This window comes from Lampetra planeri, chromosome 20 (genome assembly GCF_965212315.1).
Source record: "Lampetra planeri chromosome 20, kcLamPlan1.2.h2, whole genome shotgun sequence".
NCBI lineage: Eukaryota > Metazoa > Chordata > Hyperoartia > Petromyzontiformes > Petromyzontidae > Lampetra > Lampetra planeri.
This window is the reverse complement of record NC_136126.1, coordinates 10,449,083-10,467,182: the sequence shown is the minus strand read 5'-3', so window position 1 is coordinate 10,467,182 and position 18,100 is coordinate 10,449,083. Positions and strand designations below refer to the sequence as shown.

The window sequence follows — 18,100 nt, the reverse complement described above, 5'->3', positions numbered from 1 at the left end:
AACCCCACACGACCACGGGGAGAACAATCAAACTGCTAATATATAGCAGGCGTTAGGGTCGGGATCGAACCCACGCTCTCCTGTATACCAGGCAAGGGAGTTAACATTTCGCTACCGCGAGATGTTAATTTATTGTTTGATTTGCTGTGTAATTTACTCGTGGTTAAGTGATGGATTTGCTCTTCGACTGGGTGACTGATCGGGTGCGCAGCAACTGCGCCACGAGAACCTGGTGAACCTGCTGGAGGTTTTCCGCCGCAAGCGCCGCCTCTACCTGGTGTTTGAGTTTGTGGACCACACGGTGCTGGACGAGTTGGAGCGCTACCCGCGCGGCCTGCCAACTGCCCGCGTGCGCCCATGCCTGCTGCAGGTGCTGCGTGCCGTGGGCTTCTGCCACTCGCACAACGTGAGTACGTGTGTGTGTGTGCGAGCATGTGCGCGTGTGTGTGTTGTTGCTCACTAACAGCACTTGCCCCAATAGTCGGTTATGGCTATACAGGGGATATTTGTTTCTTTGTGTGGGGGAGTGGTGGCGCAGCGGTTAATGCGCTTCGCTACGAAACCAGAGACACGAGTTAAATTCTTGCTCATGGCCAACACCAGTAACGATTTTCTTAACTGGTCCTGGGCACCCCCTAGATCGACTCAGCTTTAAATGAGTACCTGGTGCGATGTGTAAACATCGCCACTCAGGAGACAAAGGCGGCCGGGCGTGGGGCTGGCCACCCACCCCCTCGTGTGACATGCTGGTACTCATAGGTACTCAACAGTGCCTGCCCCAAACGTCTGTTAAGGCTATATGGGGGATATTTGTCTTTGTAGGGAGCCCAGGTGGTACATCTGCCAGTCAGTCAACCCATTACACCTGGGTCTGTCCCGTAACATCCTGTCTGCGAGCCTTTGTGGTGCTGTCGTGCCAGCCTTGATAGGTGCTCCCTAACACCACTTTCTTTAACAGCCCGTGTAAGTTATGCGGGGATCTTTGCCTGTGTGGGATGTTTGTGAGGCGTGCTGTCAGCGGCTGTGTGTGTAAAGGTGTGTGATTGATATTACTACAGAAATAGGCAGCTCCCTTCCTGCAATAGCAACAAGGTCGTGCACCGATACTTCAACAAAAGGTAGACAATCAGGTGGGCGAAGCACGGTTCCCCAGGACTGCTCACCCCATGGGACTCCAGTGGGGATGAACACTGCCTCATGCTCGTGCAAGCATGGAGACACTTGGGATATGTTCACACCGTGATGAAATGGTTGAGATGCATAATTTTGACAATTTTCTCCATTATTGATTACAGAAACATTAGAAAACCTGGCCAATAATTAAAAGCCAAAATGTATACCCTTTTAAATGTACATATTTGGTATTTTCACGATGATACTGGCACATAGTGGCTCACTCGTCATCAATTTATCAATTTCCTTCATATTTTTCCCCTCTGTATCAGTGTTTATATGTACTGTTGTCTCAAGCTGCCTGTATATCTGTCTACCGGCTCCGTTTACCTCTTTGTATGTTTGCTTGTCTCCCTTTCTCTGTGTCTTTCTGTCTGTCTGCCTCTTTGTCTGTCTGCCTACCTGTGTGTAGCGTGCCTTTTCTCTCTGTCTTCCTCTTTATCTGCCTCTCTGTGTGTATGCTGTTTATTGAACACTCATGCCATCCTCCTGCCTTGCCATCAGATCATCCACCGTGACATCAAGCCAGAAAAAATCCTCATGTCTGTGCGTATGCTGTTTGTTTGACACTCATTCCATCCTCCCTTGCTATCAGATCATCCACCGTGACATCAAGCCAGAGAACATCCTCATGTCGCGCTCAGGCATTGTCAAGCTGTGCGACTTTGGGTTTGCACGTGCGCTTGCGGGCTCGAGCGAGCCCTACACAGACTACGTGGCCACGCGCTGGTACCGCGCGCCAGAGCTGCTTGTCGGAGACACCAAGTACGGCCGGTGAGCATCACGACACCACCCACAGGACTCCCCTCGATAGCCCCGCGATGCACTCGGACGTGTGTTTGTATGTTGTTTATAGTGGGTAGCAGTGGCATAGTGGTTATCTCACTACAATGCAAGCTCGGCAACGTGATCAAGGTCAATTCACAGCCGTTGCTAACATCAGTGGTGAGTGATATCAGAACTGGTCGTGGGCCTCACCTAGGTTGACTCAGCCTGTATCTGGTGTGGTGGGAACACATCAGCACTGAGGAGACGTAGGGAGTTTATGTTGTGGCTGGCCAGACTACCTCGTGTACCATGCCAGCTTCAATAGGTGCTCACTAACATTACCTGTCCCAACAATCAGTTTAATGCTATGGGGGGATCTTTCTCTAGATTTGAAGCTTTCGTGACTGCAAGGATTCATACTCTTAGGTTTATTTGGTAAAGTCACGTAGGTAAAAAAATAAAAATAAAATTAACAAAAGTAATAATAGAAATAAAATTTAATATTTTTGTGGCAGTGGTGGTGTAGTGGTTCATGAACTGTACTGCGATCTCGGTGACCTGAGTTTGATTCACAGCCAAGAATAATATCAATATCTGAACTCTTTTGTTCTTTCGATAAAGTCACATAGGTATAACTTTACCGAAAGAACCAAAGAGTATGGATTTCTGCAGTCACGAAAGCTTCAAATCAAGATTAAATCAATATCTGAATTTGTTATTTGAATTCCTCATGGGCTTCCCCTTCATTGACTCAGCTTAAACTAAGTGGTGCAGTGTCAACATCAGTACTGAGAAAACAAAGGGGTATTTGTTCCAAGAAGCATCTCAGCACCCCTTCAAGTGCCATTCCAGTCTTAATAGGTGCTCGCTAACAGCACTTGCCCAGCAGTCTTTATGACAAACAGGAGACCTTACGACACACAATGAGATGGGTGCCGTATGCGTCTCATATTGGGTAAGTGTTTAATAAGACACGTGTGATATGTTTGTGTGTGATTGCGTGTTGGTGTTATAGCCATTCTCCTTGCTCATGAACCGCGACGATTGTTGTTTGACTCAATTGGAAGGTTGTAAATTCAAATCCTCGTCACCGGTTCACTCAGCCCATCTTCCCTCCAAGGTCGATAAACGAGTACCATTTAATCGGAATTCAACGGTGGAAGTCCTGTGGAATTTTCACCACTGGCTGAAGGCCAATGGTATAGATGAGCACTGCAGAATGTTACATTGAGGATGGAGACACTTTCGATTTAAAGCTGTTGTGACTGCAGGGATTCATATTCTTGGTTCTGTGGGTCTTGATTGATTGTGTTCACGCTTACGGTGACTTTCAGACCGAATTCCATTCTCCTTCTCTCCCCCCTCCTCCGTTCCGAGCATAGATTGACTCATCCGTCTGAACCACCGCTAGTCGCTGTTCGTGGTGCTAACGTTAAGAAAAAACCGGCACTTTTTTCAAAATAATTTCTTACTGTGGTGTTCATCACCTGATGATGATTGTTTGTGCTGCAATCGAAACGTCGTGAGAATTTAATTGTTTTATTTTTATTATTTTATTATCTCCCTTCTACGTGACTTTACCCAAAGAACCAAGAATATGGAGACACTTGTCTTTGACAATTTGGGAGACAAAGGTGAACTGGCGTGCATGGTCCAGACCAAACCTTGTTTACATTCACTCTGCGGTCTCTTGTAAATATTTACAAAATTGCTCTACGAAAGGCACTTCTTGACCATTGACTTTTTTTACAGTGAATGGGTTTATTTGTCATATTATTCTGTGTATGGAGTGCCTTCAGGAAAGTTTTGGAAATTGATATTGAAAGTGGCTGCATGGCGAAATGAACTCATAATTCAAAGGGTACTGAGCCCACTGTGTTGAAATCCTGAATTGAATCGGGGCAACCATCCACAATTACAATTTTCTATTCACATGTGTACAGTAATTTTAAGTTCTGAAGCCAATCGCCAAAAGATCTTTGCATTAAATACACAAGTCTTTACATATACTTAAACGTAGCCCAGCTCCCAGGACCGAGCTCAGCTCGAATTCATAAACATCAGATTATTAACATGTGGCGAACCACTCTTTTCACAGAGCATGAAGAAGCGTCGTCTAGTGTTGATTACTATATTCCCTTTTAAAAGACTCCACGAAATGTAGTCGTCCGAGGCCAATCTATGACACGAATTGATGCCCTCCTGAATTGAGTAGCTGCGAAAGGATGCTTCATGTCATGATATTTTTCTCATAACACTGTTTTTTGGATATAAGATTAAATGAATGTAAACAATCGCCACTAATGTTTGCGTGCGTGTGTGTGTGAGCGATATAGGGCAGTGGATGTTTGGGCTGTTGGCTGTGTTGCTGTGGAGATACAGACGGGGGAGCCAGTTTTCCCGGGTGACTCTGACATCGACCAGTTGTACCAGATCGTGAAGTGCTTCGGTAGGTGACAAATGGGCACCGCACGTGTTCCTATCAAAAGTACAATAGCAGACGTTTTACAATGTCTGCGAGAAACCAAAGACTAATTATGCAATCATCATCAGCTATTATCAATTCACTGCTGGGTGAATGTCTCCCCAGGTCGTTGCCATCCCTGAGAGTCTCCACGTGCCAAAATACGTGTCACTCCTGTACGTGACCTAAACTCATCCCTCCATCTCACTGGTGGCGGTGGTGGTGGTGGTCGTCATCTCTGGCATTTTCGCCTCTTAGCTATCATTCCATCAGTGGTCTCGTCCATAAGCCGTCTTTTTCAGTGAAGCATCCTCTCCAAGCCCACTTTTCTCAAGTCAATGTTGCATGTAATTATATATTCGCTGTCCTATCTGTCAATGTCATTTCCAGCATGAAAATCTCCAAGCTTATTTGCGCAATTTTGAGTTGTTATGATATATTTTCTTTGTCCGTGTCCTCTTTTCTCATCCAGAATGTCAAAAGCAGGTAATACACACCGATGAAAACAGTTTTATTTAGGAACATTGATATATTGCTTTTAATTAAAAAATAAAACATCGTTTAAAAGCAGTCCAACCTGCTTTTGCGCACCTCTTCACCTTCAATAATTTCCCTGAGATGCCAGTAGTGTTACGAGGTGGTCAAGGATGATAGAGTGGTCGGTGATGTAGACCGCAGTGGAGAGGTCATGGAGAATTTAGCAATGAGAGGGATGCACAGTCTGAGAAGAGACCATTCATGGCACAGAAAAGTAGTTTAAATTGAAAGACCTATTGACAGATTCGCTTCCCATCATAGACATGTGGCATTTGGATCACAGGCTCAAGGCTACCTACCAATGGAGAAGGCACAATGTGCTCCACATTCGCTTGAGTAGCACTTTGATTGTTAGGGGGTTTCACTGAAATCATACACAGGCTGTCCAGGAACAGCATTGTTGTTGTGCTGTCACAGCAGGTTGGGAGTCTGACATCACGTGGTGATCTCTGCCTGATCCACCACCACCACAAATTTCTGTATCGCAAGCTTGGACCACCATGTCAATACAATATATATTCAGAGCTTACTGTTCATTGAAATAGTGTGAGTCCCTTGAGTTGAAAATTGTTGTGTAACTTATTTTCTTGATGCCGCCTGCGTTTAATTTTTTCACGTTGAATTAGACGTGTATCAGTCGATTAGCCAGTTGGTGGTGGGACATGCCTGTAATCCGGCACGGTGGAGGCGAGGGTTGGTGGATTCCCACAAAAGTTGGAAAACTCCCTTCCCATCGTGTGTCAAGGAGGAGCCTGAGAAGGTAGTACAACAAATTGACCAATCTCCATCTGTTTCCATCTGTATGGAAATCGAGTGTTGCCCCCTCATGTTCGGGTTTTCCCCGGGTGCTGCGGGTTTCAACCCCCCTTGTGTAAACACAACGTCTTACAAATGTAAGGTAGACCCCTCCTGAAAAAGAGTAATTTGACTCGGCGTGACTTCCTGAGTAAAATTAGAACATGTTTTACCCTTTCTTGTAATGAAACAGGAGGTGCTGAGATGTTCAAACATCAAACAAACACCTATTGCAAGGCATCAAGTCTGTAGTAACCACACGTACTTGTGGTAAAACATGCAGACAAACGTGCTCTGATAATATATGGACATTGTCCTTGAAACTGATTGGCCTACACCAGAGACAGCCTTCTTTATGGCCTCGTCTCAGCAGTGTCAGACCAGAGAGCGCCAAAAGACGAACAGCACAAAGTCAATGCAAGTATCAGAACACTTCTAGCTCTGGTCGAGCCAGTATTCCTGGCTAAATAATAATAATACGTATTATTGGTATTTCTGCTACATCTTGAAAGTTGGGTAGTGTATCAGATTCAGGCCATTAATAGTCCAAGGCTCACAGTTGACTGTAAATGTTTGCGCACACGAATTGTGTGAATAGACATTAGTGGCAGCAGGTTATGTTCCAGCACTGGAAGTTTGACTGACGCACTGCTCCCCATGCTGTGAACATTCAGGATACCTGATGCTTCGCCTTGTCAGTCTGACTGGCAGTTGGCTTGTAAATCAAGCGCAACCCAAGATGGGGCAAACTGTGGCCTTTATAACAGCGCAGACAAATTCTATTGTCTGAACATGATAGATATGGTCAGTAGTTCTTACGCAAGTAACCTGCAAGAAGGATCATCGTATCATTGACCTGGCGGCTATAAATCCAGTGCTGTGTTGTTTAGCCAAATTGACCATTTACAGGTACTTTCTATCTATTCGAGGGGCACTGAAGTTTATCAATGTCAAATGAAGCGTTGTTCCCAAGGATCCACGTTCCCCTGGAATGTCAAGCACAAGCGTTGATATGCAACCAATTGAGAGCCCGTATTGAGACGAAAGATCTTGAATGCAAATGACAGCTGGAACGAACATGAACAGTTGATTTACATTGTAAAATGTAAAAGATTACCAGAAATAGGTGGGGAAAAAAACTATTAATATTTACGAAACGAGTGCAATTATATATTGTTCAGATTCAAATGTATTTAAATAAATAAAAGAAATATATCGAAATATTAAAAACAAGTGTTTTGACATCATCCAGAACGTTATTTAAAACGTGTTTATTCGACGATTTATTTTATTTGTTTTTATAATGCTTTGACTATTTAACTAATGCATATTGATTTAGACTGTAATAGGTCAGCACCAAAAAGGCTGATGATGGGTTGGCAGAAAACTACTTATGAAAATACACTTTAGTGCAGCTATACCTATGTAGTGACGTAAATGGAGTCGCTATGGCGCTTAGCACCAGCTACCGTCACCAGAGTGGAACTGAGCGTCCTGAGCCTCTCTCTGGCACCAGAGTGGGCTTGGCATGGAAGCGGGCCCTAGAGGGCATAGTTCTGGTGACGGTCAGAGAGAGGGCAAGCAAGGACGTGACAGTCTGGGTGAACCCGAGAGGGCACGTGACTGGGACAGGGTAGCGAGGGGGCCCAAAGGGTGGCTTGAGGGACACGTGATGCTCGGTCGAGAACCTTCTGGTAAGATCCAGAAGGGGGCGTGGCCGAAGGCAGAGCGAGGCCACGCTCGGGAGCATAAAAGGGAAGTCCCGAGAGCAATCGCGGCTGTCTTCTGGAATCAATCCGTCGGTGCTACGTCTCTTCAATCCTCGGTCCTTGGTCTTTGGTCTTAAGCTCGGCATCGTGGGTCAGGCAGTGTGTTACTGACTGACCCGGTTATATAGTTACCCCGTTGTGGTCAAGTTAACCCATGTACGTTTATGTAGTTACCCTGTTGGGGTGTGAGAATAAACGTGTTGCCTTCAAGTCCAAGTGTATGCCTCCGTGAAACCCACTCCACCTACATTCCATCTTCAGTGCAACTGCACAGTATTTTCGGTGCATTGATAATAATACCATACAATACAATGCTTCAAGCGCACACTTAAGGTGGCATGGAAGCACTGATTGCTTTTACATGGCAAATAGCACACTTCCAATGGCTTACAGGAAAATCCCCACAAGGTGAATTCATTTTGTCAAACGTTGAGATTTAAAACATTTTACATTGTGTTTACATTACTTTTTCTTTTTTCTTTTATTAAAACGGTGTTGATTCAAAGTGTTGTATTTATTCTGATGTAGAGGACTACTTTTATCTTCCCACAATTTAGTGCTGATTGACTCTGGAGGGACTGATGGTCTGAGTTGTCCCCTGATCAGGATTTTAACTTTGCAACCCTGCACTTGTAACACAGGATCACTTTATTTTGGAAAAGCTAATTATAATTAAAATTGTAAAACTGTCATTCAATATAAAAAAAAAATACAAAGAAAGTTAAATGCAAAACATTTGTGAGCCATTGCCAACCAGAACTTTGTTTCGAAGCAAGGGTTATGAGTTTATATGAACTACATGTAAACCTGCCGTTTTACTGGACACTTATACATGGGCTATTCATCAAACATCCGAATAAAAAGTTTTTTATTCAATACTTTCCCATCACAGGCTTGCTTGGGATACTTGGCCAATTCATTTTTTTTATGTTTGTGGGGGAGAAACCTGAGTACCCGAAGAAAATTCGCACATACTAGAGAACAGCTCTCCTACTAAATTATGCAAATGCCCTGTCAGCCTCCGACAGGAATTACTTTGTTGCTCAGAAGGTAGGTGTTTCACAAACATCCTAGCTGTCATCTCTGTGTGATTCACCAATGCTCATATCGAGTATCTGGGTGTATGGCACTGTATCCTAGCACTTGACTTGCAATCTATTGAGAGTGGTCTCAGCCCAACGTCCCTACAAGGTCAATAAAATAAGAAAGTCAACATTGGTTGGACTGCGATTTTTACAACCGGCTTATGGCTTACATCTCCTGATGATATTCAGCCCCGTCGCATTACTCATTTAAGCAGGGGACACTTAAATGGACTTTTAACTTCGATTAATCCAAAATAAGGAAAACATGTTAGGCAAGGGGAATCAAAGTCGAGTTGGTTACATGATTAATTACTTGTATTTGTATGCTCATATCGAGCATGAGGTCCGTGCAGTAGAATACTGTATTCCCAAGGCAGAGGCCAATTCCATCGTAGAATGACGACTGTGAACGTCCCACAAGCAGGCGCTCTTAATTGCGAGGAGAGCACCCTAAAGATCACGCCTCCCAGTCTGTGGCCACAGTTGGAAATTAAAAAATTAACCCGTAAAAACAAAGTTTTTCACCATAAATCCTTTATATGCGTGGCATCGGTTTTATTTTATTATTCATTTCTGTTTTTCTTGAGTAAGAGTTTCATTTTGATCACATTGGTATTTTAAATTAAATATGACATTTTTTCCCCCCTAAAAAGTGGAAAATTTTGAAAAAAAATTTTCACGAAAATAAATTGTCACGCACAACGAGTCTGTGTGCAAAATGTCAGCTCGATTGGATCACGGGAAGTGGGTTAAAAAACGACCGAAAGATTTGCACGGTCGTAAGCGCACAAGCAAGCAAGCAAGTGAACTTAATATAAAGTATTTAAAAAGTCTTGAGCCAGGAAGTCTTGAGCCTGCAACGCGGCTTGATTACATGTCACACAGGAACCATGTTTCAAGCCACTGACCCCGAAGTTAAAAACAGGCCTGTGTTCTCACAACGTTGGTTACTGATTAGCGACCACCAAGAGTATAAACATATTAACTGAGAGAGGGAATTTTAATAGTGGGTAGAACAGCTGATGGGCATGAGAAATTAAGCAGTGGCAGAGTGAGGGTGCAAGAGAAAGACCGGAGATGGCCAATTGCAGGCACATTGGAGAGGATGAAGTCGCATCAGAATTTCGTTTTACACTCTTACATTTAATTTTGATTTAAAGCTTTCGTGACTGCAGGGATTCATATTCTTGGTTCTTTCGGTAAAGTCACGTAAAATAAGAAGGGAAATAATAAAGTAATGGGATACATTATTTTATTATTTCCCTTCTAGGTTACTTTAAAATAAAATAATATATTTATATTATTTTATTATTTCCTTTCTACGTGACTTTACCGAAAGAACCAAGAATATATATACTCCTACATTGCTTTGGAGACAGTACAGCAAGTAGGATTCCGACTTTTTTGTTCCTTCCTCATGCTCGTTGGTTTTTTTCACGCACACTCGTGTTTCCCGCAACATGTAAGGATATGCAAGGAACTGACATCCCATGCAGGAACCCCATGAAAATGAGTCCTGAGATCCATTGAGGTTTTCGAGGGTAATTCAAATGTATGACCATTAGTGTAGATGTGACTCATCCATTCACGATTTGACGAATTTTCATGATCCAGGATCATTAGATGATTTACAAATCCATTTTTGTTTACAGTGGGTACACGGCAGACAATGCATGTGAATCAAATATGCTGTAATTGATTCTTAAGCCCACACTTTCATGCATATTTTATATATCGTGAGCATAAGGATAGCTATTAATCAACAAACTTGATGAATCATTACATACCTAATCGCACACTCATCATTGTCCTCGCAGCAGTTACAGTGAAATTGTATCTCTGCATATGCAGGAAATCTGATGCCCAGGCATCGTGAGCTTTTCTACAAGAACCCGGTGTTCACGGGGCTCAAAGTGCCCGAAGTTCATGCTGTGGAGCCACTGGAAAAGCGTCTGCCGAGGTTGCCGCCACTGCTGCTCGATCTCATTCAGGTGACGGGCACGTGTTGTGGTGGCACACCGCATTGCCATTTACAATCCGCCTCAGTGAATGCGTCGTCTCCGAGAACTTTACTCCACACCTCCGATCAGCACGGTTGGCTACGTACGGTGCAAAAGAAGTTCAACATACATACAGTTTAACACGTAGGCTTTCGCGACCAATATTATTCATAATAAATGTTTTTGGGGTAGATCGCGTTATTTATAAATGTGTCGTAACCGTCCACCACCCGACACGGCCAATCAGCAAAAAAGTGTCACGTTGACAAAAGACAAATAGTTCACTGCTTTAGCCCACCGGTGTGTTGAAGAGTGAATCCACAACATTTTACAGTTTTTGAGTATGACATTTCGCTGGTAATTACATCCAGCCTCATCGAGCAATTCGCCAGAATGGTGAAGCCCTCCACCTGCTCCCGTTCTTAAATAGAGCAGCAGGGTGACGTCATCATTTAACTCATCCATACATTCACTCTCTGGGCCAAAGCTGGGCCAGCTAATTTCCCCACCCTGTCAGCACTGCACTCCCATTCTGGAACAAATGAACAATGTCTGTGAACAGTTAGCCAGATGTTAAGAACGTTATCATTATTTAACTATTAATTAATGCTTAAACATAACATAATTGGGGAACGCCTGGGAATTCCCCAGGAAGAGCTATAGTCCGTTGCCAGGGAAAGGGAGGTCTGGACCGCCCTTCTCAACACGCCTCCACCGCGACCCTCACCTGGACATCGGATTGAGAAATGGACGACTGAACGTAACATAATTGATCATTTTAAAATGATTATAGACATTTTAGTGGTGTTTGCGAGCAGGACATGGAGTTGTGTATCGTCTTATCCCCGCCCACCCAAGACCCCCCTCCTCCCCCACAGCTGTCAATGGTGTGCTCCGGACCCGCAAATCTGATGCCAAACCCATCTGGCTGTCGCCTGATGAAGCTCGTTATAATTACTGGTGAAACGTCTTACTCAGATTGTAAATGTTGTGGCTTGGCTGTACTAGTGACGAATTGGCACGTTCTGTTTACGTGCAACCCTTACTAGTTGGCTTGTCGGGTGGTGTCGGGTTTTAACGACACATTTACATATTTACGCGATCTAACCCAAAAAAAAACTGTAATGGATGATACATTAATTTGAGAAATTACTGCAGGAATTGTAATTACTGTAGTTACAAACTATCTGTGCCCCGTGTTATTTAGATACAAATTACCCATGAATTTGGATACCATTTTCAAACGGCATGATACATATTTAATTATATCATTTAGGTACTACCCATCTCTGCATATAAACTGGCATGTCAATTCTCTTGTGATCCCAGCACATGCAGTCATTCTCAGAACACTCCTCTGGTCTCGATATGAAATATCTAGCATTAGCCAATATTAAAATACTTCTTCAACATTTCACATTACATTTTTTGCTGCAGCTGTACATTGTACACAGTAGTTATTTGCGGATGTAGTCTTGAGTCGAGGCATGGTCAGGTACAGTGCTGGCATAGCTTTTCTCCTCTGTTACCCTTTTAGGATTTGGGGAGAAGGGTGGCTAATATTTGCCCTCAGTTGCGCTGAGGGCAAATAGTCTACACACACACGGGCAGTGAGTGCTCATGACCAAGTCAGTCTCCTATCATTTTCCTCTCCAATGGGCCACTCCAAACATTCTTGCCAAAACCGTCTCTGCGAGAATTATGGGGTCTCCTTCGGAGGAGTTATGGTAAAACCACACAATGTTCTTTCCCTGCCGCAGCGCAGGTCATGGTTTGGCAGGATTGTACCAATGGTGGTGAGTTCCAAACGACCACAGTTCTTGCTGCTGTAGCCACGGAGGGTTCACACTCAGGGTTCCTGGCCCCAACCTCAGGTACTTCAGCTTCATAATAAAGGTTTTTGGGTTAGATCGCGTTATTTATAAATGTGTCGCAACCCTCCACCACGCGACACGGCCAATCAGTAAAAAAAGTGTCACGTTGACAAAAGACAAATAGTTCACTACTTTAGCCCACCGGTGTGTTGAAGAGTTATTCCACAACATTTACAATTTGAGTACGACGTTTCGCTGGTAATTACATCCAGCATCATCGGGCAATTTGCCAGAATAGTGAAGCCCTCCACCTGCTCCCGGTCTTAAATAGAGCAGCAGGGTGACGTCATCATTTAACCCATTCAGGTGCAGAGATCAGAGGCGGAGAGGGGGGATATTGTACTTATGTAATAGATTAGTTGTCAGTTAAATGTTATGATCAGTAATCAGTTGTAGATTAGTAATTAGTCGTAATGTGTATTATTTAATAACTTAACCCAATCACTATACCCAATCAGGTGCAGAAATAAGAGGAGGGGGGGGTTATTGTAATTATATAATAGATTAGTAATCAGTCAATTAGTATGTGTTTCCCATATAAAGAATTGTACAGTAATATGTATTATTTAATAATACGCTTCCAGGCCGCACTAAGCCTGTAGCTGTCAGAGCGATTAAAGTTATTTGTATTTATCTCAATTTCAATGGATTCTCTAATTAGTCTTGGCCAGTAATAATTCGTTTTACACAACACTTCAACGTTATCAAAATCAATTGAGTGTCCTTGTTGGCAAGCATGTTCTGCCACTGCCGACAGTTGTGTTTGAGATCATTTAATATTTCTTTGGTGTTCTTTTAGTCTTATGCTGGTGTTACGTCCCGTCTGTCCAATATAGCATCTGCCACATAAGCAATTAATCCGATATACACCTTCTGTTGATAATTTAGGTAATTCGTCTTTAGTACAAGACACTAGTTTTTGAATTTTGTGTACTGTACCAAATCTTACTTTAATGTTTGGCTTTTGCAAAATACGGGCTAATTTGTCGGTTACTCCTGAGATATATGGTATGTTAATTGTTTTAATAATCTGATCACTTTCAGCAGTGTTGCTTTGCGATCGTGATTACAGGTACAGCAGTGGAGGCAGACTCACAGAGGTCGGCCCAAAAGGGGGTCTTGACAAGGGAACCAATCCCTGAAAAAGTGTTGCATCAAATTTCACCTTTCTGATTCGGAGGTGACGGACAGCCGATCCTGACTTCAATTAGGTGGCCTTTATATATCCCATCGAAGCAGGCAGTTCGGGGTAGCGGAGAGATGGATGGTGTCAGCTTAAGGCCTCAGTGACGAGTGTCCTTATTAGAGAGTTGTAAACCTTACATTTGAAAAGGAACCCTACACCAGCCTCTTCTTCTCCGGATCGAAAACAGTGCGTGTGTGAGAGTGGATGGTTACGTGCCTTCCATTCCCGCTCACGGCCAACGCCAGTGACGATCATCTGAACCGGTGCTGGGCCTACCCTAGGTCGACTCAGCCTCAAATGAATACCTGGTCTAATGTGTGAACATCGCTAACAGCACCTGCCCCAACAGTCTTGTTAAGGCTATACGGGGGATCTTTGTCTTTTGCGTACGTGTCTCCTTGCAGCAATGCCTCTACATGGATGCCGATACAAGACCTCCCTGCTCTAGGCTCCTTCAGCATGACTACTTTACTGCGGATGGTTTTGCTGACAAGTGAGGTTTCTCAAACCGTACTATGCACCCTTTCACCACTCACCTGGTTGTCAAATCAAAGTAAGTTTACTTCCATTAAAACAAACATAGGGCAGTGATGACCTTCACGGATTGCCCTGAGGTAGTGATGAAAATTCCATCACCAGAGGAATAATGGATGGAATTGACAACTGAACAAGATTGGGGTTAACAGCCTCTTGATAGTGAGTTGAACACTCTATCCACAGTGGATGTGTATATATTCTTATTCTTAGGTTTTTTCGGTAAAGTCACGTAGGTAAAACATTAAAATTAATAAAAGTAAAATAAAATAAAAATCACGACGTTTCGGAGACACCACAAGCTTCCGTCTTCAGGTGGAACCGTCACAGCCACGACAGCTGTATCAAGTAAATGAGAGATTACAAGAGCTACCACTCTGTATATATAATGGTTGGAGAGGGGGGAAGGGTCAAGTATGGCACACTTTTTATTAATATGGTAAGGTGAGGCTTAAGAGGCTAAGCCTTTGTTATGGAGAGGTACGGTTTGTGACTAAGCCTGGCCTACATAACAATAGTCTGAAAAAAGAAACAACTAAACACGGTAAAACAAGCCTGGCTGTCTATCAATAACCTGTAATAGTTGTCTGTCAAATAAGATGGTCCAAATAAGTGTAGTTAAATCTTTTTTGCATGGTTAATCACATCTTTCCAATAACCATCATCACGGTAGAAATTATGTCTGTGTTTGTATATTTGTATGGCTTCGTGTACAAACCTTTGTGTTTATACAATTCTACACATATTAAGAATAATAAGTGCAGTATAGCATCCTGCCACTGTGGTTATAGGGAACAGCCATCTATGCAAGCTGAGGGTCCTTTATAAACAGAGCAAGCGCGATAGCCTTGAAGTTTGATCAACAAGTTGATGTTCTTTCTGACCAATGGGAGTTTCTATCAGTACATTATTCTTAACCCATTCTTTAAAAAATATTGTACTCTAAATAAATTAGAAAATGAATATAACTTCCCCAATGCATAATAAAGTAAACGTAAATAATTTATCTTAATGAGTTGTCAACTGGTATAATAAAGGACGCTAATGAATTAATTATTCATGTGCCAGATATTTGGTCTCCCCTTTCTTCTAAATTCGTGGCAGTGTGAGTTACATTATGTCTGTCCTAAATGTAGCAAGTGTTTTGTTGTGTTTAGTTTCTTGTGTGTGTTTAGTTCGTTGTCCTTCCCCCCGCACCTCCGAATAGCACAATTGGCTACGTACGGTGCAAAATAAGTTCAACATCCATACCTAAGATTCTCTCAACACCTAGAACTCTGTAATGGACCACAATCTGGGCCCTATCACTCCATAGAGCCCAGCGCAGACAGCAACGTTGTTTATTCATGTCTCCTGGCAGGTTTCTGCTGGAGCTGCTTGAATCCACACAGAAGGACAGGGCAGAGAGCATGCCGGCCGCTAACATGGACGTGGCTATCGAAGATGAGGACTGCTCAAAGGAACCATCTGCTGTGCCTGTCACCGCCATCCAGAGCCCAGCCAAGGTTCCATACTCTTTGGTTCTTTCGGTAAAGTCACGTAGGTGGAAAAAAAATAAGAATAAAAATATAAATAATCGAATTACATTACGACGTTTCAGAAGCAACACAAGCTTCCGTCATCAGGTGGGACAACCACAGTAAGAAACAAAAAAATACTGTATGAGGAAGGTTAGCGACTCGATTAGCTGTGATTTATTTTCCCGTTGTCTGTTAAAAGCTCTAACAGATAAGTGGAATCCCTCCCCGTACAGGTGGTTCATTCTAGATTTGAACTTCAGAATTGAACTTCAAATCCAGAATAACCCAGCCAAGGTGTTTAAAGCTCTGCGAATTAGTTGGGGCGATACAAGGGTCCCTGATGCTGGACCACGATTCGTGGTGTGGTGCAATGCAGCGTTGCGACACTTACCGATGGGTGACGCCTGTTTTGCCACTTCAGCCAGCACTAATGAGAGGCAGGGCGCAAGTCCATGCAGCCACTTGTGATTTAGCCAGTTTCTCAAGTGCGGTGAGTTTCATGGTCTCCCACCTTGCACTTAATTTTCAGAGGCTCATCTTCGAGGGGTGACGTGTACAGTATATGTGTAATAAAGGACTCTTCCACGTTGTCTGTCTCCGTTGTCCTTTATTTGGGTTCTTACAACTTTGCCCCGCATGGCCCTCGCTCAGAGCCTTCCGCTTGGCAGCTTGACAGCTGCCGTCGCTCACGTAGCCTTTTCTCCGCTCCCGATGCAGCTCCGCTGCAGGCGTCGCTCACGTAGCCTTTTCCCCCTCGTGCAGTCTCTCAGCTGCTCTCGCTGCAGCCTCACAGCTGCTCTCCGTTCCACCCGTGCCCGGACACCGCTGGCCGACGGTGCCGAGTCCCACCGCGTGGCTTTCGCGCCACTCTCCACCCTCTGCCCTGCGTGGCCTCCTCCTGTCTCTATTCTCTCACTCTCCCCTCGTCTCTTCCGGTTACCGCCCTTAAGAGCTTACCCCTCTCTACCACGTGACCTAACCCCTCCCCCCGTGACGTCATATCCGCGAGGCCGTTTACGCCCGCATTACACCACCCTCCCTCGTGGAGAAAATTCCAGCCGTCCTCGGCTGAACAACAACTACAACAAGTAATGCGAGCGACCAGCAACCATCAGAATGCAAGGACAACGAAGCATACAATAAATATAACAATAACAACAAGAACAGTATGAATCAACGAAAAGTAAGGGACTTCGACCGCGTGCGGGTCGCCGGCCCGTCCCGGACGGGCGGCGGCCCCCCTGCAGACCGAGAACGCGACGGGGTTTTAAGAGCGACAGGATCAAGACTTCCTGTCGCTATTGGAGGCCCGCCAACGCCACGGTCCCGTTTCCCCGAAGGGCCAGAGTCTGGGGTGTCCCGCAATCGTGTCCGCGGCGGGGTCGGAAGGGCGGCGGGGCTCGGCGTCCCCGCAGCCGTGGTAGGCCCACCCCGAGCAGAGTCCCCTGTCTCCTGCAGTGTCACGGCCGGCTTGTCTGTAAAAGGCACGACAGGCGCTCTTGCAGGGTCAACAGGCACAGGCAAGGGTGCGTCGGCAGCAACTGACACCGGCAAGGCAACATCAGGAGATGACGCATCCGTTTGAGGGGCCACATATGGTTTCAAGCGAGACGTGTGAACGTACCAACGCCGAGATCCGAACCGAACGCGTGCAGACTGTGGGTTGGGAATCTGGATGAGCCGAACAGGCCCTTGCCATGGCTTATGTAATTTAGGGGAGGTCCCTGGCCGCACCTGTGGGCAATGCAACCAGGCCATGTCCCCCACCTTCCAGGGGCACTTCCCCTTAGAGCGTCGAGCGCACCGTTCGTTCCGGGCCTGGGCTTTGGCCATAGCCATGCGGGCTCCTTCCCGCGCCTCAGTGACGTGGCGAACGTTGTGCTGAATGTAATCAGGAAGAGGCTTAGTAGGTCCCCTCACTCCTGTTCCCAACTGCACATCCATCGGCGGCACGTTTTCGCGACCGTACATAAGGAAAAACGGCGAATATCCTGTAGACGCATGCGGCGTCATGCGGTATGCCGAGAGTACCCCAGGGATATGCAAATCCCAATCCTTTTGTTTTTCACTCACCGTGTGACACAGCATGGCGGACAAAGTCCGATTCAGCCGTTCGACCATACCATCCGTCTGTGGGTGGTAGGGAGATGTCCGGATCTTTTTAGTTCCCAGAGCCGCGCACACTTCCCCCAACAATTTTGAAGAAAAATTTCGGCCCTGATCCGTGAGGAGCCTCTCCGGCGCCCCCTTGTCCATAACGTACCCGAATAGAAAGGCGTCCGTAATGGATGCCGCCGACTGGTCGGGCAAGGGCCAGGCCACCGGCCAGCGGGAGAGGTACTCCACCCTAACTAGCAAGTATTTAGTTCCTTTAGCGGATGGCGGGAAGGGTCCC

The 18,100-nt window shown here is 44.9% G+C and overlaps 1 protein-coding gene across 1 annotated transcript in view; it reads left to right on the top strand.

The window, feature by feature from the left end:
- LOC144724429 (uncharacterized) overlaps positions 1-18,100 on the top strand; it is a 53,184-nt gene that overhangs the window by 17,162 nt on the left and 17,922 nt on the right. The window contains exons 3-8 of the mRNA XM_078603544.1: positions 212-406; positions 1,769-1,947; positions 4,278-4,390; positions 10,443-10,582; positions 14,056-14,144; positions 15,546-15,690. Coding sequence (XP_078459670.1) covers positions 212-406; positions 1,769-1,947; positions 4,278-4,390; positions 10,443-10,582; positions 14,056-14,144; positions 15,546-15,690 — 861 coding nt within the window. The remainder of the gene's footprint in view (positions 1-211; positions 407-1,768; positions 1,948-4,277; positions 4,391-10,442; positions 10,583-14,055; positions 14,145-15,545; positions 15,691-18,100) is intronic.